The sequence below is a fragment of the Macaca nemestrina genome, chromosome 14 (assembly GCF_043159975.1).
Source record: "Macaca nemestrina isolate mMacNem1 chromosome 14, mMacNem.hap1, whole genome shotgun sequence".
NCBI lineage: Eukaryota > Metazoa > Chordata > Mammalia > Primates > Cercopithecidae > Macaca > Macaca nemestrina.
In genome coordinates this window covers 77,607,147-77,631,438 of record NC_092138.1, presented here as the reverse complement: position 1 = coordinate 77,631,438, position 24,292 = coordinate 77,607,147, and the positions used below count along the sequence as shown (strand labels likewise).

The following is a 24,292-nucleotide window of genomic DNA, read 5'->3' as shown; positions in this document are numbered from 1 at the left end:
GGTAGAAGTCTGATAAATGTGGATTGGCAGTTTAACTGTTTTCAGGCCACGTCTCCCGGCAAACTCAAAGATAAGAGCTTATGTGGCCATTGTGTTAGCCTGAGTTCCTAGCCCATATGTGTTTCATTATACCAGAGGGCCAAGTCTTCATGTAGGTAATAAACGGCAGGACCTTGCCAGTTCTGCAGCCGTGTTGCAAAGTGAGGGCATCGCATAGGGAAGTGTTGATCATCTTTACACTCTGATCACTCTGGTCCACACATACAAGACATTACAGGAAGATGCCTCCTGGTTGAAATGCCCCATCTAATAAGATTCTCAGGACCATGTTAACAGGATGGGGGGCTCTGTGATGCCTTAATCTTCAGCACAAACAGCTATGTGACTGGGGCCAGTTTTAACAAAAGATGAAACATTTTCTCACAAATTAAGAAGATCACCACACAAGCCATTAAAAATAATTGCACAGACTATCTTCCTTGATTCTTTTCATTGGAAATGAGACAGCACCATCTGCTCTGCGCATTAATTCCTTAGCAGGGATTATCTTGGGCAAGAAATCAACAGAATGCCTTCCTGACTCCTCCCCAACTGCATAATGAGAGGGGGGTGGGGAGGATTCTGCTGGGGTTAATTTTGATTTCTTCATGCCTGGATTCTTCTCTTTCAAATCTCCCCTGAGCTTCCTAGGCAGGACCTGCCGCGTGTCCATATTCAGTCCAGCGCTTGCGTTTAGAAAGGAGGTTGGGAGTGGGGTGGCTGCGAGGCTGTGAATCCCCTAAACTAAGGGTGTCTGATAAAAGTCTAAATTGCCAATAAGAGGAATAATGTTCCTGGTACACTTGCTCCTTTACCCTTAATCTGTAAACAGGAAACCAGTCATCTGTCCTTTCCATGGCACATAATAAGTTCCATCCTCAGAGGAGGAGGCCACTGGGCACTGGCCACTCTTCCAAGAGCTCTCCACCAGCCCGAGAGCTGCGCGCAAGCCACCTCCAGCCCTCTGCTCCTAGAAGCTGGGATGCCTGGCAGAAACACCCGAGGCTATTGTGTGCATTTCTTCTTCTTGCCAAGAATATACCTAGATGGTGGAAAGTTGATTCTCGGTCTATTCAAAGGAGTTGGGACAAAGGAGGCTGCTCTTTCAAGGATCGGTGAGGGGGAAGGGAAGGTTTAGGCTTGTAATTCCCATTAACATGACTGGAAGTTACTCATGTAAATCCCCCACCCTCTGAGAGGAATACGTGCTTCTCCACCCTGAGGGCTTTTTTTTTTTTTTTCCTCCATGTAGTAAAGCTCATGAATGTGGATACTATACTTTTTCCAGTGAGAAGCGGAGACCCTGAAGTTCTTTCCAGCCAACCCACTCCTGTGTAATGCCACAGTGCCAAGTAAAAGGGGGCTGCCAAGTAGGGTAAAATGAGGAGGTCTGCCTCGTGCCCCACACACATCCCAACCACCATCTTCTAAATTCGAGTTTTCTTTCTCTCCTTTTCTTTTTGTATAAGGAGTCACAGGGGAGCAGAAGCCTAGAAGGTATTTTGCCTTTATAACGCTTATAACCTTTGAAATCACACATGCTCAGCTTTAGAGATTAAAAAGCCACAATCATATCCAATGAGAAATAATTTGCTTCCAGAGGAGAAAAGGCAAGGCCATAGAGCATTATGAAGAAAAAGGAGTCTTTCTGTCAAAAGTATCCTCTCCCAGAAAAGTCCGGTAATAGTGCAGGGATGTTAAGAAATCATTGTGAAGAACCTACTCATGAAATGGTTTGAAAAAGAAGAAGAAGAAAAAAGCCATGCTTCTCCGATCACAACCATTTTCCTTGTAAGAAATGGATTAATACAGCCCCTACTGATCAAAGTAATAACTTCATGAGAACAATCAACCTATATGGTAAGGATGTTTTCTTTGTCCATGTCTTTTTCAGGTTAACTGTAGGCACAGGGTTTTTGAAAGGGTAGTGTATCTTGGCTGTCATTTCCTGCTGACTGTCTTGATCAGGGGTTCAAGAGCCAAACTGGAGCCCCCCTCTGCAAACCCATAGTCTTCAGCCCTGGCATCATGGTAGGAGGGTGAGTGCAAGTCAGGAAAAGGAACAGGGAACACCTTGGAGCGAGGTAGCCCACCAATAGGCTTCCTTAATGTCTGCAGACAGAACAAGCAGAAAACACAAAGAAATTCTGCAAAACGGCTCCTTAGAGCAAGGTCCCAAAGGCCACGGAATCCAGAGATTTCAGGGCCAGGTCCCCTTCAATGAAGATTACACTACTCGAGGCATCGGGAAAGTGATGTGCAAGGTAAGAAGAGGGCTTGCCTTTGGAGCTAAAAGATGTAAATTTGAATTGAATTTCATCTCCAGGGTTTATGTTTTTTTGTTGTTGTTTGTTCGTTTTGTTTTTTACTTTGAACATGCTCTTAAATTTCCTGGGTCCTAATTTTTCCATTTGTGAAATCACAAAAATAACACCTACATTGCAGGCTTATCATTTTATTAGGTAACTGCTATATTCTAGGAACTGGGCGAAGGTCTTGTGTGTTATCTCATTTGATCTTTACAACAACCCATAGAACCACACCCTGGATAGCCAAAACAATCTTAGGCAAACAGAACAAAGTTGGAGGCACCACCTTACCTGACTTCAAAATTGACTACAAAACTATAGTAATCAAAACAGCATGGTACTGGCATGAAAACAGATACACAGACCAACAGAACAGAATTGAGAGCCCAGAAATAAATCCACACATTCATGGTCCATCAGTTTTCAACAAAGGTGCCAAGAACACATAATGGGGAAAGGGCAGTCTCTTCAATAAATGGTATTGGAACAGGTGGATATCCACATGCAGAAGAATGAAATTAGACCCTTATCTCACACCAGATATAAAAATCACCTCCAAATGAATTAAAAACTTGAATATAAGACCTAAAACTATAAAACTACTAGACAAAAACAAAGGGGAAAAGCTCCATGACATTGGTCTGGGCAATGATTTTTTGGATATGACCTCAAAAGCACGGGCAACAAAAGCAAAAACAGATAAACAGAATTACATCAAACTAAACAGCTTCTGCACAGCCAAGGAAACAATCAACATAGTAATAGACAACCTATGGAATGAGTGATAATATATGCAAACCATACATCTGATAAGAGATTAGTACCCATGCTATATTAGAAAATCAAGCAACTCAATAGAAAATAACCTGATTAAAAAATGGCAAAGGATCTGAGTAGACATTTCTCAAAAGAAGACATACAAATGGCCACCAGGCATATGAAAAAATGTTCAACATCACTAATCATCAGGGAAATGCAAATTAAACCACAATGAGCTATCACTTCACACCTGTTATTATCAAAAAGAATAAAGATAACATGCTAGAGAGAATGTGGAGATAAGGGAACTCCTGTGCACCTCAGCGTTGGTGGGACTGCAAATTAGTGCAGCCATTATGGAAACAGCATGGAGGTTCCTCAACCAATTAAAAGTAGAACTACCACATTGATCTAGCAATCCCACTTCTAGGTATATCCAAAGGAAATGAAAGCAGGATATTGAAGACATATCTGCACTCTCATGTCCACTGCAGGGTTATTCATAATAACCAAGATAAGTAATCAAGCTAGGTGTCCATCAAAAAATGAATGGATAAAGAAAATGTGGTATATACACACATGAAATACTATTCACCATTAAAAAATATGAAATCCTGTCATCTGTGACAACAGAGATAAACTTGTAGAACATTACGTTAAGTGAAACGAGCCAGGCACAGAGAGGCAGACACAAATACTGCATGATCTCACTTATATGGGGAATCTAGAAAAGTCAAACTCATATAAGCAGATAGTAGAATGGTGGTTACCAGGGGCTTGGGGATTTGGGGAGATGTTGTTCAAAGGATACAAAATTTCAGTCAGATAGGAAGAATAAGTTCAAGAGATCTATTGTACAACACAGTGACTACAGTTAATAACAACATATTGTATACCTGACAATTGCTAAGAGAGTAGATTTTAAGTGTTCTCACCATAAAAATGACAAGTATGTGAGGTAATGCATACGTTAATTAGCTTGATATAATTTTCCACAATGTATATGTATTTTGAAACATGTTATACATCATAAATATATACAATTTTTATCAATTAAAAATAATTTCAAAATAAATTTTAAAAGTCTGAAATCTGAAGTTTTAAAGTTCAAAAAAAATCTTTACAACAACCTTAGGAGGGAGATGATATTATTCTCATTATTATGACTGTTATTATTTTACAGATGATGAATGTACAAGGAGATAAAATAATTTACCCGAAGCCATCTAAATAGTAAGTAGCAGAACTGGAAACCAAATTCGGCAGGCTAAATGCACAGTTCTCTTAGTCATGAGATTAAAGAAAAATGTTATACAAAAACCACCAGCACTCAGGCTAGCACATAATGATGCTCAGTAACGGCAACTATTCTCATCTCTGGGTCGATATCTGCAATGTTGATTTCTGATGTTTATGTTATCCACGTGCTTTTGATAAATCTGCAATAACTAAAGTAACATATCTCAACCTATATTCTTGTATATATAGTCTGGGGTTTTCCACAATATTCTATGTTGAACAATATAGAAAACCAACGCTGAATCACATAAATGTATATCCACAACTAAATATACTTTTGAAAACTTTTTCATTCTGAAATAATTATAGACTCACAGGAAGTTAGAAAAATAGTACCAAAGTCCCACAAAACCTTCCCCAGTGTATTCTGTAAATACATAGTTGAATGAGAGAGGTGGTCTCTCTTTCTCTCTCTCTACAAAGCAAGTCAGAGCACAAAGGGGGTTAAGAAAAGGGTCATGCAGACGGACATCAGGGGGTAGGGGCTCAAGTTCTTTGCACCCTCCCCTACAGTTCCAGCAGTGTGTGCCCCAGCAGCAGTAATTTTAAATAAGCATTCAACTGGAAGTTCATTCTCATTCCTCTAGAGCTCTACAGTGTCATCCATCTTGCTGTCTGCTTGTCCTTATTCTGAAGATTCCCTAGATACCAGTTTTCCTTATTAAAAACAAATCACTGCCATCTATTTTTTCAACAAACATATATCTATAATTAGGGAGAAAATGTCTGTTTTCCTTGGCATTTCTATAGCTAGTAATAGTTTACAAAGACACAGCTCTTGATGTGTTTCCTAAGTCAGTCTGTTCTGCTACTTAACTAAGAAGGATCATTCCTTCTGTTACTCCTACAACAATCTCCTGCCTCCCTTCTGTCTCACTACGGACATGACAGATGCCATCTGGGATTGGGAGGGCAGGATGAGACTAACCTCTGTCTTCAGTCTTGCTGTTCATTTCGTCTTCCTTGTCCTCATCATCACTGCTGGAGCTCTCCATTTTCTCCTTCATCTGTTCCAGCTGATCCAAGTTAACCCGTCCAACCAGCTCAAAGTTACGGCTTACCTGAAAAAGGCCCAAACAAATGATGGAATAATAAGCCGCAGACCAAATAGGATTCTTCCTGATGGAGAGATCTTTCCGACATCATTTTACTGTGACTGTGGTTTTGCAACCAGGACCAAACAACTCCAGGGCCTAAGAGTTCTTTGACTTTGTTTTGACTCTTTTGGAGATGGAGCTGCCCTTTGCTCCCGCATTCCATCATTTTCACCGGAACTTTTGCACACTGGCCCTTCATTACCAAACTTGTGAAGAAACATGAGCTGTAGTATGCAGGAGACCAAAAGTAAAATGAAGCCTAGAGTATAGAGTAAATATCCAAAACACACTTTTTATTTTAGTTGAATTCAAAGGTGTAACTCTCATAACAACCCATGTTTCAAATACTTCTGCAGGTGAAGAAATTCTGCAAGCATGCTGACCACTAGCAATGAGACACAATACAAGCTTCTTTGCCATCATCCCATCAACCAGGGTGTTGCGGGGTGTCCCAGCCTAGGCCAGATGACAGCCATCTGATCCTGAACTCTAGTTTAAATGGAAGATAATTATTATTATGTCAAGCATTACTACTGTTTTTGAAGCTGACCACAGCCTATATATCAAGGCTGGGATTATCTGAGAAAAACCTAGATGACTAACCCCTAAAAGCCCTTTTAAAGTGTTAACTATGGCTGGTTTTTATTTATGTAAAATGTGGTCAGAATAACGTGGAAATCCAAGCTTTCTTCAAAATATCATTGGAAGGAAACAAAAATCTATACTAAGAAAAGTCTTTAATGATTTTCCATTTTGGGTTCTCAGATCAATGGCAGCACAAAATTTACCTTCATCATGAATTGATTTTCAGAACCTCTCCAGTTGCATGCATAGAATGATCAGGAATGACAAGCTGGTGCAGGGTTAAAGTCAAAAAACTGCCCTGGGCTACGTGTCTATGTAAGGTGTTATGCTCCCCTTGTTGGAGGCATGGGGAGGGTACACACAAGATGAATGAGATCTGGTTCTGGCCTCCAGAGGCTCACAGTTGAGTTGAAGAGGGAAGACAGACATCATTAATCAGATTCCAAGGCAGACTTCCCTAGCTGCCACAGTAGAGACAGAGTGTGATGAAGGCACAGGAGAGGAAAGAGATAATTTACAAGACAATTCCAAAATAGTCTCTGGGACCAGACTGGAACAAAGATTTGCTGAACGCCACCGATTCCATGTGCCTGGCAGATGGGAACATCATCATCGACTGTGACAAATGTAAAGAGCCTCAGAGTATCAGGCCTTAGATACTGAGGCTGAATACTGTCCCAACAACATCCTGTAAGAGATAGGTAGCCGCCGGGCATGGTGGCTCACGCCTGTAATCCCAGCACTTTGGGAGGCCAAGGCGGGCGGATCACAAGGTCAGGAGATCGAGACCACGGTGAAACCCCATCTCGGCTAAAAATACAAAAAATTAGCCAGGTGCGATGGCGGGTGCCTGTAGTCCCAGCTACTCAGGAGGCTGAGGCAGGAGAATGGCATGAACCCGGGAGGCGGAGCTTGCAGTGAGCTGAGATCGCGCCACTGCACTCCAGTCTGGGAGACAGAGCAAGACTCCGTCTCAAAAAAAAAAAAAAAAAAGAGAGAAAGAGATAGGTAGCATTCAGAAGGGGGAGAACTCAGGGAAAAACCTCTTTTAAAACAAGAGAAACAATACACTGATCTATCCGTAACAATGAAATCCATGAAATTAGTTAACTTTGAAAACAACTCAGCATGGGGGTGGACAAGACGCAGACAACAATCCCAAAGCTAAACAAGCAGGGAAGGTAACTTCTTGTTTTTCTCAATTAAACAAGTTCTAAAAATTAAGGGACTAAGGCAAGAGGAAGAGAAAGAGGTCAATTCCGAATCTGATTTCTCTTTCTTCCCCTCTAAGTCCACAGTAACGGTTTCCAAAGGAGTTTTGCTTGTAGCACCTTACTAACTAGGGCTTTAACATTTTCATTGATTTCCTTTTATGACATAAAAGTAAAAAGGGATAGCACAAGAACACGTGCTTTGAATTCAGACAGACCTGAGTTCAAGTTTAGGATTTGCCATTAACCACTAGATTCTGGATAAATCACTCAGTATATGTACTTGATATATTTATTTGTAAAAGGAGGTCAGCATAGTGCCTGAAACACAACAGACCTCCAAAATGTAATTTCCTTTCCCTTTTCTGGGAATGTGAGCCTTTTCTAGTTTTGGCTCTTGGGAATGCTCACAACAAGCATTGTAAATGCATATTTACGAAGTTATGTTTAGCCACAAAGTCTACATTTTAGCCAAACAGCATTTATGATAAATATTTGAATAAAAAGTTTTCTGGCTTGCTGGTTTTTCAGGAAAAGTGGGCAAGGTTCCAATTTGCCTAATTTTTAAATACATTTGAAGAAAAGTATTTTTAAGTGACTAGTACATAAAAGGTAGCCTTTCCTGAGCCACTTTCTCCTGCACTTCTCACCATTAGTAATCAGGGAAACTATAAATACGTGTAAAGGACATAAGGGGTGGGCTGTCACCAGGAAACAAAAATAATGAAACCAAGGAGACCAAAGAAGAATCCTCAAACATCTGCTTTAATCCAGTTGTTTTCATTCATTCATTCATTCATTCATTCATTCATTCATTCATTCATTGATCAAGGATTCCTGGAGGGCTGGCTTGCTGTGTGCCAGCCTCTGGGGTCCACGCTGGAACCCCTGCTTCTTTTGGAGCTCTTGGTGACAGAAGGAGATCTGTCACCAAACCAAATGTTATTTTTTTCCCCCCTCATTCTAGGTTTTTTTGAAGACTGTATTTGTCCATTTTCCCAGCACCATCATCCCTTCACTGGAAAACTGTTAACATTTTAAAATCTGCATGATTTTAAAATAGTACATGACATTTTCACAGTATGATGTTCATCCCAGGCTAACCCAGGATTTATTTGGTCCTGAAGATTTCTAAAATCTTTGCTAGGCAATTAAAAGATTTAAAAATGAGAACCAAAATTTTTGCTATGTAATTAGAATATTTTAAAATAAAAACTCTTTATTGTTTTGGGTTATGACGGTATTTGAAATCCCCAAGCCATCCATCTAAATATTAATCCTAACACAAAAGGAAGACTCTTTTCTGCATTCCTGAGCCCATTATCATTGTTTACCTGGATTACTGCAAGCCCCTTCCCCTCCCGTGTTCGTCTCCCAGCACCTACTCTTGTCCCTTCTTGTACCTGATTCTTTAGTGTGGTCAAAGCAATTTTTAAAAAAATTTAAATCTCTTCGTGTCAGTCTCTGCTTGCCCTGAGGATAAAATACAAATTTCTTACTGTCGTTTACATGGCGGGCTCTCATGTTATTCTGGCCCATCTTCTCCAGGCTCCCCCTTGCTCCTACCACCCTGAACTTATGGAGGTCCTGGAATATGTCATGCCCTTGAGGAGTCTGTGCCTCCACCATCTCACCTGTCTGAAACTTGCTCATGCCTGCCGGCTTCATGTGTTGAGTCCTTAATCTCCTAGCCCCGCTTCTGTCACTTTTTCTGGGAGACCTTCTCTAAACTCCTCCTGTGTTCAATATCCTTGCTCCATGTGTTCACAGCACTCTGCACCCCCACTTCAAGAGCATACCCCATTCAGTAATGAATTGTTTATGGCCTGCCCCTCCCCAGTCCAAATACAAACTATGAGAACAGACTTGCTGTGAGTCTTACTTACAGCTGAATCCCCACTGGCCAGTACAGTGTCTAGATTAAGAGAGGGTGTTATTCTCGCCTCCTGGCTACTGGATATCTTCATTTTCCTTTCAAATAGTTTCTTTTATATAAATATTCACAAAAAATTTATGAAAATACAGAAAAACTCATTTAAAGTTCAACTCCCTATACATAATAACTGTTAATGAATTATTGTATTTCTGTATTCCTGTTCTCTATCCGTAGCTTATTTACATTACTGTTATCATTTAAAACAAACAAGTATATATCCAACTTTTTCATGCCTGGCATAGTGTACACATCATTCTCTGAATAAATATAATTTTAATCACTACATAGCATTTCATCAAGTGGATATATGGCAGTTTACTTGACTATGCATTCCCGCATGAATTTACAGTGGATCATTTCTGGCTTTTCATTATTAAAAATGTTTGTTACAAAAAATAATGAACCTCATTGTATTTAAGCCTTTCTTTCATGCTTAGTTTTAATTTTATAGGCTAAATTTCCAGACGTGAAATTACAGGGTCAAAGTCAAAGGGTATAGACTTTATAAAAGTTCCCATGTATTTTGAACTGATTACACCACTTTCTGGGCCCGGAGATTGGTGTGTATTTGAATAACTCCTTGATGATGCAGACGACATATTGAGAGAAACACACTTTTCCCCTCTAAAGATGAGAAGCAGTTTATTACCATTTCCCCAAAGGCCCACAACAAAGGGAGAAAGAGCAAGCTGAAGAGTTGGAGATTTAGAACCCGGCTCCTTGTAGGCTCCTTCTGCAGGTGAAAGAGGCCGCATGTTCTTGAAGGGTGGATTGTTCAGACACATAATCATTCAGACTAGAAACCCATATGCAGATCTTTATTCCTGTGAAAGCTATTTGTGAATGCCCACTCACTCAAGGTGCCCTATGAAGGCCACTAACCCAGAGTTTGGTGAAGTCATCCATCTAATGAGAATGTGAGATGAGGGTTGGGTGTGGTGGCTCACACCTGTAATCCCAGCACTTTGGGAGGCTGAGGCGAACGGATCACTTGAGGTCAGGAGTTCGAGGGCAGCCTGGCCAACATGGTGAAACCCCGTCTCTACTAAAAATACAAAAATTAGCCAGGCGTGGTGGCAGGTGCCTGTAATCCCAGCTACTTGGGAGGCTGAGGCAGGAGAATTGCTTGAACCTGGGAAGTGGAGGTTGCCAAGAGCGAAGATCATGCCACTGCACTCCAGCCTGGGTGATAGAGGAAGACTCTGTTTCAAAAAAATAATGATAATAAAATAAATAAATAAAAATAAAAGTGAGATGAGGCGTCAAATGTTTTTTCCTTTAACACTGAAGTGAGGACACTGCAAAACCACTTCCACACTCAAACTTAAAGTTCAAGCTTTGTCTATTTGTTGACTTTTAACTATTCAGCAAAATGGTTTAGATCTGGTCTTAGCATGTATTTCCATACTTCTGGCATATTCTAAGGTGATAATAATTATATGTGACTTACAAATATTATCAAGTTGACTATGTATTTTCATATTGGACTAGGGTAGCAAACCCAGTCTGATAGAAGACTGATATAAATGTGCTTGCTAATGACAGAATGGAACTGGAACCCTTATCTTCAGATTACACTGCAGGCATCAAATAGGAGAGATTGTGATTGAGAAAGTCCACTTAATGTTTCCAGAGTTTTCAACTGTAAGGCTGCCCCTCTTACTTAACATTTGTACCTTCAAACAGAGGCACCCAGCCAGGATGCTCATATTACCTAATACTGCATGTGGATGTTAAAAAGAATGCACAGTGCTGTGAAGATTTTGAATGACTTATAACACAGGCTGGTACACTTTTTGTGTAAAGGGCCAGATAAGTAAGTATTTTAGGCTTTCTGGACCCTATAGTCTTTGTTACAACTATTCAATTGCTGTTGTAGCTCAGAAGCAACCATAAACAGTAAGTCAATGGATGAGCACGGCTGTCTTCCAATAAAGCTTTGTTTAGGGAAAATGAAATCTGAATTTCCTATTTCACATTACAGTTTTTCTGATACTTTTTCAATCATTAAAACATATCAAGACCATCCTTAGAGAGTGGACCATATGAAAAAGGAGGTGGGCCAGATTCGGTCCTTGCACCATAGTTTCCCAACCCCTGACTTACCAAGTGGTCTACTCAACAGACAGGTCTTCTTTGCCTGTCCTCAAAAATCAGAATGGGAATGAGGGAAAGAAAACAGTGGGAGAAAGATTCAGCAAAGTATTGTCTCTATGATTTCTTACAGCAAGATGGTCAAAAGTGCAGGTAAAAAAATCTTGCTTTCTCAGATAAGAATACCTCAATTAGAGTTCTTGTAAAAGCTTCAAGGAAGGATATTCAAAGTTTGTCCATACTGTTCCAAATGGTTGTGTGTCTTTGTTTCCCATGGCTGAATAATATGCTATTGTGTATTTATGTATCACTTTTTAAAGAAAGCATCCATCAATGGATCATTAGGCTGCCTCCATGTCTTGGCTGTTCTATTGTGAATGCTGTTGCAGGGAACATGGGAGTGCAGCAGCTATTTGAGACACTGATTTTGTTTCCTTTAGTTAAATATCCAGAAGTGGGATCACTGTATCATATGGTACTTCTATCTTTACTTTTCTGAGGAGCTTTCATGCTGTTTTCTCTAATGGCTCTCCCAATTTACCTCCCTATCAACAGTGCACAAGGGTTCCCCTTTTCTTCACATATATCAAACCATCACATTGTACACCTTACATCTATACAATTTCATTTATCAATTATACCTCAATAAAGCTGGGCGGGGGGGGGGGGGTGGAGAAAGAAAAGATATTCAGCCAAACAAACCAGTCAGGCAGTATTAAAGTTCTATGGAACCTGAGCCATGAAACTGTATTTCTTGTGCACTGTGCTCCTCTCCAATTTTAAAACTACCTCTTATCAAGCAAGTAACATGCTGAATTGTGCTTCTCTGTTTAAACTTGTCTCACCTAGTTGCTTATAAACTCTTCCAGGGTAGCAACCATTTGTTATTTAGCTTTATAGGCTCAGTGCAGAGTCATCCACTTGACACACAATAAACGCTATCTGAATTTACCAGTAACATGAAAACCCATGAAAGATCATAAAGTATAAACACTTCATAATATTGCCGTAAGATCAACCTACAGAATGGGAGAAAATTTTTACAATCTACCCACCTGACAAAGGGCTAATATCCAGAATCTACAAAGAACTTAAATTTACAAGAAAAAAATCAAACAACTCCATCAAAAAGTGGGCAAAGGATATGAACAGACACTTCTCAAAAGAAGACATTTATGCAGCCAACAGACACATGAAAAAATGCTCATCATCACTGGCCATCAGAGAAATGCAAATCAGAACCACAATGAGATACCATCTCACACCAGTTAGAATGGTGATCATTAAAAAGTCAGGAAACAACAGGTGCTGGAGAGGATGTGGAGAAATAGGAACGCTTTTACACTGTTGGTGGGATTGTAAACTAGTTCAACCATTGTAGAAGACAGTGTGGTGATTCCTCAAGGATCTAGAACTAGAAATACCATTTGACCCAGCCATCCCATTACTGGGTATATACCCGAAGGATTATAAATCATGCTGCTATAAAGACACACGCACACGTATGTTTACTGTGGCACTATTCACAGTAACAAAGACTTGGAACCAACCCAAATGTCTATCAATGATAGACTGGATTAAGAAAATGTGGCACATGTATACCATGGAATACTATGCAGTCATAAAAAAGGATGAGTTCATGTCCTTGGTAGGGACATGGATGAAGCTGGAAACCATCATTCTGAGCAAACTATTGCAAGGACAGAAAACCAAACACCGCATGTTCTCACTCATAGGTGAGAATTGAACAATGAGAACATTTGGACACAGGATGGAGAACAGCACACACCAGAGTCTGTTGTGGGGTTGGGGGGAGCGGGGAGGGATAGCATTAGGAGATATACCTAATGTAAATGACAAGTTAATGGGTGCAGCACACCAACATGGCACATGTATACATATGTAACAAACCTGCACATTGTGCACATGTACCCTAGAACTTAAAAGCATAATAATAAAATAAAATATTGCCATAAGATTTGCATCCCATGAAATAAAGTTGCTTGTTAATGAGAAAATGAGTGGACACTTTCTAAATGATTTTGTTTCAATACTTACCAAAGATCGATTATGTGCTAAAAATACCCCTGTAGTTTGCACGTGTATCACTTATCCCTTATGACCATTGTGTAGTAAATGTGTTGCCTTCTATATTTGTAGGTGAAGAGCACAAAACAGGAAAGTGATAAAGCCAGGATTCGTTAGGACTCAGATCTCCAGATGACACAGCTCAAGCTTTTCCCATTATAATGCAAATCACCTGCCGAAATGCAAAATTACTCACAAAGTATGTCAAAACTACCATGGCTATACTGGTTGAACATAGGAAGGAGAAAGAAAAAGTATTAACAATAACGTGATATTGCAAAATGTGATGGGATAGAACAGTAGCATCCTTTCAGAATTTCTTTCAAAATAAAAGCCTACGAATATTAAAAACAAAGGCTGATAGAGTACCCAGAAGGATATAGAGCACAGAAGTCAAGGAAGATATCTACTTTCTTTTGCAATCACTGTGTCACAATCAGAAAACATATTACCATCATACCTAACTTAGCAAAAGTCCAGACGAAACCACTTATTTGGAGAAACTCAGCATAAATTCAGACACAAGTACTCAAGGAAGCTAGGTGAAAGACATCATTAAGAAAGGCTCAGAGCTTTGTGGCTGGCCAGTTGAGCAGTTGTCAATCTCCTGGACCCAAAATGCAGAGGGAAAAGATGCTAATGGATGCTGCCACATTTTGCTTATTTGAACAGGATACTTAACATTTATTTAACAAACAACTCCTGAGGCTTTACTGTATGCTGGGCACTAGGTTAGATTTTGAAAGAAAGGTGAGATAAAGAAATCTGCCTTAAGAAAGGAGAAGAAAAGTTCTATGGAAGCTTAGAAGCTGGGACGAAGACTTTTGACTGGGGAGTTTAGTGGATGGTTTCAAAGGTAAGGTAAAGAACATCTTCAAACGCCTATTTGAGAAATACTGTTTAAGGTTTTGCTGGACACACCCCTCTGAAAAATGGTCACACCTCTTGCTCATCTAATTCTGGTTTCTCTGTCTTCTACAACACACGGAAGAGACAGAGCCACGGTTAACAAATAAAGAAACAGAACTACATGAGGGAAAGCAGAAATGAAATGGCATAGTCTTCTAGAGAAGGCTTCAGCTTGCAGAAATCATTGTAGTTGATAAAGCTAAAGTTGCTAGCATTTAGTTCAGAAATAAAAAGCAATCAAAAAAAAAAAATGTGGCCAAAGGTGTGTTTTATAATTTGGGAAAAATTCGTCTTATGATTTATTTGGGAAGAATCTTTGGCGAAAGATTCTTCATTTATTTCTCATTTCCTTTTCTGGAAACAAATGTCCTATGTGACTTTTTTGGCCACTGTGGATTTCACTAGTCCAAAAAACTGAGCAATTTTATTAGAATAACTAAAATGTTGATGATTCCTTCTGAGCTTAATGTTTTGCTGTTTCCCTCAAACTGGCAAAAAGTAAGATACAAGTTTCTTAAAGAGTTCAACTGCCTGAGGCTCCATTTATATAAAAAATTAAAAACATTTCAAAGTAAATTCAATTAGTGAATGTGTATTGCCTGTATAGACTATCCTTCTAAATTTAATATACTGAACATGACAATTTTATGAGCAGAACAAGTTAGAGATAATATATTTTATGTTCCTTAAACTAGCAAAGAGACTTCAGAATCATAAAGAACACTAACAAGGTATTGCATATAAACTTTCTTTAAAAAAAAAAAGTATGTGTATTTTTTAAATATGAGAAATGCAAGGTTTGTTTTTCTTCATGACTTTAAGGTTCCTAAAGATGTTGTCTTAGGCTGGGCACAGTGGCTCACACCTGCAATTCCTGCACTTTGGGAGGTCAAGGTGGGAGGATTGCTTGAGCCTGGGAGTTTGAAGCTGCAGTGAGCTATGATTGCGCCATTGCACCTCAGCCTGGGCAACAGAGCAAGACCCTGACTCAAAAAAGACAAAACGTTGTCTTCATCTTTCAACAGTATTGCTAATAAAGGGCATTACTGATAAATAATTCACTGTATGTGTTGGAGGGGAGAATGTTGGGGGACAGAGAATGCAGGGAGTGAAGGAAGGGAGAGGGAAGTAAAGGGGAGAGGGGTAGAGGGAGAGCCTACACTAGCCAACCTTCCAGAGGACCCACTGAGATTAAAAACAGACAGGGAGTCAAAGGATAAAAAAATAAAATTTCAAATAACCTGCACTGTTTACTTTAGATCCTAAGAGATTACAAGTGATGCCTTGCTCACTAGTAACAAAGATAAAGATCTAGGAGGAAAGATTGTGTTTATCACCTATAAAATGAGAGTTCTGATGGTTATCCCTTTTGTACTCTGGCTTCTGAGGATAAACATGCAGCCTAAATTGAGTGCACTGGAGATTTTGTTTCTTAGAAGGAATGGTATATTTGACTTTAAGGACCTTTCTTGCTGGTACCAGGATTCTGTCCAGTCTGTGAATGATATAGTCTGACATCTTTATAGATGTTCCTGAGGTTTACAACCTTTGCAGGCAGAATTCAGAAGTCTAGTTTTGAATGTTCAGTTCTTTTTAATGAAATCCTTTAACTGAAAGTACATTCTACGTGTCTTATAGTTTATTCCATAGATTCTCCCTACCACACAAATCACCTAATGCTATTTATAGAAGAATATAATGAGCACTGCACTGTTTTACTGGGAAAAAAAGTGAATCCCTGTTTGGAACCAATTGCTAAGTCTATTCCACATTAATCCGGATCCTGAGTATCTTGTTGACATAGCTGTTCTCAGGATGAACATCATAAAAAGACTACAGGAAATTAGCATTTATTGAGGACCTACTATGTGTTGGGTTATGGGAAACTTGCATCCGTTTTAGATATTGAGGTATAATTTACCTACCATAAAATGTATCTATTACAAGTAAACAATGATTTTTAGTAAATTTATATCTTTGTGCAACCCTCACCACAATCCAGTTTAAGAACACTCTCATCACTCTGAGAAGCTCCTTCATATCCTTTGTAATCAATCCCTGCTCCCATCTTCCAGGCCCAAGTAACTTCTTAGCTGCTTCCTGTCTCTATCATGTTGCCTTTTCTAGAAATTTCATTAAAAAAGCATTATAAAATACGTAGTCTTTTGTGTCTAGCTTCTATCCACATAACATTTTTTGGATTCCTCAGTGCTGCTAAATGTATCAGTAGCTCATTCTTTTTCATTGCTGAGTAGTACTCCATTGCATGGATACGCCACATTTTATCTATTTATCCACTTTATGTGAAGGTAGGATTGATGGGTCAGACGGCAAGTGTATGTTTATAAACAAATGCCAAACTGCTCCAAAGTGGCTAAGCTATTTTACATTCCAATCAGCAATGTATGAGATTCCAGTTTGTCCACATCCTTGCCAACACTTTTGATACTATCAGCCTTCTTAATTTTAGCCATGCTAGCTAGTGGTTGGGGAGTAGAATCTTATTATTGTTTTAATTTATATTTCCCAAGTGGTGAATCAAGTTGAACATCTTTTCATGTGCTTATTTGCCATTTGTATATCTACCTTCTTTGGTAAGGTGTCTATTCAAATCTTGTGCTCATTTTTAACTGAGTGGCTTATCTTCTTATGGTTGAGTTGTAAGATTTCTTTAAATATTTTGGTTAGAGCCCTTCGTTAGGTAATTACTTTGCAAATATTTGCTTCTAGTCTGTTGCCTGCCTTTTCATTTTCTTAATGGTGTCTTCTTTTTTTCTTTCAGTTGTCCACAACTTTTGCATCATATATAAATTTTTTTTCCCTAACCCAAGATGATATAATCTATTCTTCTTCTGAAAGTTTTATAGTTTTAGTCACACATTTAAGCTTATGGTTCATTTTGATGATTATTATTTTTTGAGTAGAGAGTGCTGTAAAGGTCAAGGGACATAATTTGCATACACAAATCCAATTGTTTCAGCACCATTAAAAAATAAATAATCCTTTCCCTATTACCTTAACACCTTTTATGAAAATCAACTGATCACATATATGAGGGTTTATTTCTTAACTTTTGCTTCTGCACTACTGATCTATGCATCTATCTTATGTCAATTTATAGTGAGTTTTGAAATCAAGATGAGTGAATCCTCTGATTTTGTCGTTTCTCCACACTAGGCTATTCTAGGTCATTTGCATTTCCATATAAATTTTAGGGCCAGTTTGTCACTTTCACCCCCAAAAAGCCTACTGGGATTTTGATAGAGATTATGTTGAATCTGTGTATCAGTATGAAAAGAATTACCAATATTGAGTCTCCCAATTAATAAACATGGTATATATTGCATTAATTTAGTTTTATAAATTCCTCTCAGCAGCACTATAGTTTTCAGTGTATAGTTCTCATGTTAAATGTATTCTTAAGACTTTTGTTCTTTTTGATGTTAGTGTACATGAAACTGATCTTCTTAAAATTTCATTTTCAGGTTGTCCCTTACTAGTATACAGAAACATAATTGATTTTTGTATATTAATTTTATATCTTGCAACCTTGCTAAGCTCATTCACGTTCTAGTAGCTTTTTTTTTTTCTTGTAGATTCTGCGGATTTTCTATCTATAAAAATCACATTGTCTATAAATAAAAAGTTATGTTTCTTCCTTTCCAATTCTCATGCCTTTAATTTCTTGTTTTAGCCTTATGGTCCTTGACTTTTATATTTGAATTGTCAGCATAATTATGTTTAGTACATTGTACACTGACACCCCATTCCTCTCTCATGAACCCTGAAATCAGGTGTTTGTATATCTTTCCCCCTAACAAATGACCATTTTTAGCCAGCATGTAATTCCACTGGCTGTCAGCCAAAAATTCAGTTTCAATAGCACTGCCATCTTTATATACAAAATAGTGCTTGGAGAATTATTTCAAAAATTCAAATTGCATTTTGTACTCATCATGTAGGGAAAAAAGATTAGAAAATGAGAAAAAAAAGTATTGCTATCTCAGTAATGAGTCTCATAAACCTAACAATTGAGACAAACATGAGAATCATTAGGCATGCTGAAAGTCGCAATTCTTTAGCCTCAATTAGGTGCTCATTGGACTTAATAAGCTGGTCAACCATGAGGAAGAGAAAAAAATTAAAGAACATAATATGACATAGTGAAAATATTACATTAAAGACTGTGTCTAAGAAATGAGACAGACAGCAACACAATAATAGTGGGAGACTTCAAAACTCCACTGACAGCACTAGACAGGTCATCAAGACAGAAAGTCAACAAAAAAAACAATGGATTTAAACTATACCTTGGAAAAAATGAACTTAACAGATATACACAGAACATTCCATCCAACAACCACAGAATACACTTCTATTCAACAGTGCAGGGAACTTTCTCCAAGGTAGACTATGACGGGCCATAGAACGAGCCTCAATAAATTAAGAAAATTGAAATTGTATCAAGCAGTCTCTCAGACCAGAGTGGAGTAAAACCAGAAATCAACTCCAAAAAGGAACCTTCAAAACTATGCAAATACACAGAAATTAAATAACCTGCTCCTGAATGAGCACTGGGTCAAAAATGAAATCAAAATGAAAATTAAAAAATTCTTCAAACTAAACTACAATAATGGTATAACCTATCAAAACCTCTAGGATACAGCACAGGCAGTGTTAAGAAGAAAGTTCATAGCCCTAAACACCTACATCAAAAAGACTGAAAGAGCACAAACTGACATTCTAAGGTCACACCTCAGGAACTAAAGAAATAAGAACAAACCAAACCCGAACCCAGCAGAAGAAAGGAAATTACCAAGATTAGAGCAGAACTAAATGAAACTGAAACAAGCAAACAAAAAACAATACAAAAGACAAATGAAACAAAAGCTGGTTCTTTGAAAAGGTAAATAAAATTGATAGACCATTAGCAAGACTAACCGAGAAAAGAAGAGAGAAAATCCAAATAACCTCATTAAGAAATGAAATGGCAGATATTACAACTGACACCACAGAAATACAAAAGATCACTGAAGGCTACTATGAACACCTTTACACACATAAATTAGAAAACCTGGCAGAGATGGATAAATTCCTGGAAAAATACAACCCTTCTAGCCTAAATCAGTAAGAATTAGACACCCTGAACAGACCAATAACAAGTAGAGAGATGGAAATGGTAATTTAAAAATTACCAAGAAAAACAGTCCAGGACCAGATGGATTCACAGCAGAATTCTACCAGAATTGGTACTCAAAGAATTGGTACCATTCCTTTTGACACTATCCCACAAGACAGAGAAAGAGGGAACCCTCCCTAATTCATTCTGGGAAGCCAGCGTCACCTTAATACCAAAATCAGCAAAGGACATAACCAAAAAAGAAAACTACAGACTGATGCCCCTCATGAACACAGACACTAAAATCCTTAACAAAATACTAGCTAACCAAATTCAATGACATATCAAAAAGATAATCCACCATGATCAAGTGGGTTTCATAACAGGGATGCAGGGATGGTTTAACATACATGAGTCAATAAATGTGATACACCACATAAACAGAATTAAAAACAAAAAATCACATGATCATCTCAATAGATGCAGAAAAAGCATTCGATAATATCCAGCATTGCTTTATGATTAAAACTCTCAGCAATATCGGCATACAAGGGACATACTTTAAAGAAATAAAAGCCATCTATGACAAACCCACAGCCAACATAATACTGAATGGGGAAAAGTTGAAAGCTCTCCCTCTGAGAACTGGAACAAGACAAGGATGCCCACTCTCACCAGTCCTCTTCAACATAGTACTGGAAGTCCTTGCCAAAACAATCAAACAAGAGAAAGAAATAAAGGTCATCCAAAATTGGTAAAGAGGGAGTCAAACTGTCGTTGTTTGCTGATGATATGATCATTTACTTCAAAAACCCTAAGGACTCCTCCAGAAATCTAGAACTGATAAAGGAATTCAGCAAAGTTTCCAGATACAAGATTAATGTACACAAATCAGTAGCTCTTCTATACATCAACAGTGACCAGTGGAGAATCAAATCAAGAACTCAACCCCTTTTACAATAGCTGCAAATATACAGCTTAGGAATATACCTAACAAAGGAGGCAAAAGACTTCTACAAGGAAAACTACAAAACACTGCTGAAAGAAATCATAGATGACACAAATGGAAACATATCCCATGCTCATGGATAGGTAGAATCAACATTGTGAAAATGACCATACTGTCAAAAGCAATCTACAAATTCAATGCAATCTGCATCAAAATACCACCGTCATTCTTCACAGAATTAGAAAAAACAATTCTAAAGTTCAAATGGAACCAAAAAAGAGCTCACATAGCAAAAGCAAGACTAAGCAAAAATAATAACTCTGGAGACATCACTGATATGGTTCAGCTCTGTGTCCCCACCCAAATCTCATCTTGAATTGTACTCCCATAATTCCCATGTGTTGTGGGAGGGGCCTGGTGGGAGATAATTGAATCATGGGGGCAGTTTTCCCCATACTGTTCTCGTGGTAGTGAATAAGTCTCATGAGATCTAATGGTTTACCAGGGGTTTCCGCTTTTGTGTCTTCCTCCTCTTTTTGCCTGTCGCCATCCATGTAAAACGGGACTTGCTCCTCCTTGCCTTCTGCCATGATTGTGAGGCTTCCCCAGCCACCTGGAACTATAAGTCCAATTAAACCTCTTTCTTTTGTAAATTGCCCAGTCTGGGGTACGTCTTTATCAGCAGTGTGAAAACAGACTACTACAATCACACTATCTGGTTTCAAACTGTACTATAAGGCCATAGTCACCAAAACAGCATAGTACTGGTATAAAAATAGGCACATATACCAATGGAACAGAACAGAGAACCCAGGAATGCACCCAAATACTTATAGCCAATTGATCTTCGGCAAAGCAAACGAAACATGAAGTGGGGAAAGGACACCCTTTTCAAATGGTGCTGGGATAACTGGCTAGCCACAGGTAGGAGACTGAAACTGGATCCTCATCTCTCACCTTATATAAAAATCAACTCAAGATGGATTAAGGACTTAAATCTAAGACCTGAAACTATAAAAATTCTAGAAGATAACATTGGAAAAACCCTTCTAGACACTGGCTTAGGCAAGGACTTCATGACCAAGAACCCAAAAGCAAATGCAATAAATACAAAGATAAATAGTTGGGGCTTAATTAAAGATCTTTTGCATGGCACAAAGAATAGTTAGCAGAGTAAACAGACAACCCAGAGAGTGGGAGAAAATCTTCACAATCTATACAACTGACAAAGGACTAATATCAGAATCTACAATGAAATAAACCAAATCAGTAAGAAAAAAACAAACAATCTCGTGAAAAATTGGGCTAAGGACATGAATAGACAGTTCTCAAAAGAAGAGATACAAATGGCCAACAGACATATGAAAATGCTCAACACCACTAATGATCAGGGAAATGCAAATCGAATCCACAATGCAATACCACCTTACTTCTGTAAAAATGGCCATAATAATAATAATAATAATAATAAAAACAGTAGATATTGGCATGGATGCAATGAAGAGGGAACACTTCTACACTGCTGGTGGGGCATAAACTAGTACAGCCACTATGGAAAACAGTGTGGAGATTCCTTGAAGAACTAAAAGTAGAACTACCATTTGATCCAGCAATTCCACTACTGGGTATCTACCCAGAGGAGAAGTCATTATTCGAAAAAGACACTTGCACACGCATATTTATAGCAGTACAAATCACAACTGCAAAATCATGGAACCAACCCAAATGCCCATCAGTCAATGAGTGGATAAAGAAAGTGTGATATCTATCTATCTATCTATCTATCTATCTATCTATCTATCTATCTATCTATCTATCTATCTATCTATCTACCTACCTACCTACTTACCTACCTACCTACCTACCTACCTATCTACCTATCTATCTATCTATCTGATGGAATACTACTCAGCCATAAAAAGGATTGTATTAACGGCATGTGCAGCGACCTGGATGAAACTGTAGACTATTATTCTAAGTGAAGTAATTCAGGGATGGAAAACCAAACATTGTATGTCCTCACTGATATGTGGGAGCTAAACTATCAGGACAAAAATGCGTAAGAATAATACAATGAACTTTGGGGACTTGGGAGGAAAGGTGGAAGGGGGCAAGGGATAAAAGACTATAAATAGTGTGCAGTGTATACTGTGGGGGTGATGGGTGCACCAAAATCTCACCAATCACCACTAAAGAACATACTCATGTAACCAAATTCTACTTGTATGCCAATACTCCATAGAAAATTAATTTTTTAAAAAGACTGTGTCTAAGATGCAAAGTATAATTAGTGATTTTGTAAATATGTTTTAGGTCTTCAGGAACACAGCTGCCATTATGATAGGTACAACTATTATTATATTTGAACACAATTCAATTAACAAATATTCTAAGGAATGTATTGGGTCTCAAAGTGGGGGAAATACAGGACTTCATTTAATCTTACAAAACTTCTGAGAAAGGTGTAACAATTCCCATTTACAAACTGGAAAACAAACCTAGAAATTTAAGTAACTTGCTGAAGCAAATGGTGGAGACAAGATTAAAATCCAGATCTTTTCGGTTCAAAAGCTCTTAATTGGGCCGTATGTTCCTGAGCAACTCATTTCCATGATCCGTACCTCATAGCCTCAGCCTTGCGCCCACTGCTGAGGAACCCTCTGGTTCCAAGTCTGTTACGGTTTCTAACATTTTCTGGATTTCCCCAGCGATTTACAAGCTATTGTGCAACAACCAGAGAATAATCTTCTTCCGGATTTGTTCTGTCTGAAAATATCAGCCTAGAGGCTTAAACACTGTAATAAAAAGGTCTGAGGTAGTTATGTAAATAAGATACATGTGAATAATTATAGAAAGCTTGGTTTGAAAAAGATGAGTAATTTACCCTTGAGGTTGGGGAAGAAATGCCCAGGAAGTTTGAATAAGAAAGGATATGAAAAATTTTAAGTGAGGTAATTCAGGCTTTTCCTCTTTGCTTCATTTTTTCGGGCAGACATATTGGAAAATAAATGCATTCCAAAGCAGAGAAGTTACCATTAAACTGTTCCATTGTGGACAGGTGACAAAGCTCAGCCTTCTCTCTCAACACCCCACAGAACAATTCTAACCTGTGGATGCAGATGATTCAGACTGAACTCTTTATAACGTGGGTTTGTAAGGCCAGAAAAGAAGGGCTATATTTCCACTCATGAGGATACGGAGCAAAGAAAAAGCAAACAATATCAAAAGTGCTTCTCCCTGTGCCTTCAGTAAACACTCAATAGATGTTTTGGACTTGTTGGCTAATTAAAAAGCATTTTGATAGGCTCTTGTCATTAAACAAATACTAATTATAGCTTCTCCTGTACTCTGGGCAATACATAAAACCAGAAATGATCATCTCAGTTCATGAGATGCCAGATGAGCCCTGCGCAGAGTGAGGAAGTTGTCCTGTGTGATTTCTACCCTCTGATGGGCAAACCTCTGGAAGAGGATTTTTTTTCACAAATCCTCCATTTTATGTCCTGTACTAATGTATTCATTCTCGAGTCTCCTTCCCCTCAAAACATACATTTTACAATCCTTATAAATGTTCAGACATACTGGGTAATGCCTTGACAAATCTTTGTAGTTAGCAAAATATTGGAAACCACCTACATGATTGAGAAACACAGAGGTAATTCTATCAGAATAGGGGTTGGCAACTGTGGGCCCACAGCCTGTTGCCTATTTTTGTAAATAAACTTTTACTGGAACACAGCCTTATTGGCTCATTTATGTATTGTCTATGGCTGCTTTCTTTCTTTCTTTTTTTTCAGACGGGGTCTCACTCTATCGCCCACGCTCAAGTGCAGTGGCACTATCTCAGGTCACTGCAACCTCCACTTCCCAGGCTCAAGTGATCCTCCCTCCTCAACCT

General features: G+C 38.5%; 1 protein-coding gene across 5 annotated transcripts in view; it reads right to left on the bottom strand.

The window, feature by feature from the left end:
* LOC105481032 (zinc finger protein 462) overlaps positions 1-24,292 on the bottom strand; it is a 153,263-nt gene that overhangs the window by 4,887 nt on the left and 124,084 nt on the right. For all 5 annotated transcript variants that reach the window (XM_011740281.3, XM_024792629.2, XM_071078113.1 and 2 more), the window contains exon 11: positions 5,335-5,467. In XM_011740281.3, the coding sequence (XP_011738583.1) occupies positions 5,335-5,467 (133 nt within the window). The remainder of the gene's footprint in view (positions 1-5,334; positions 5,468-24,292) is intronic.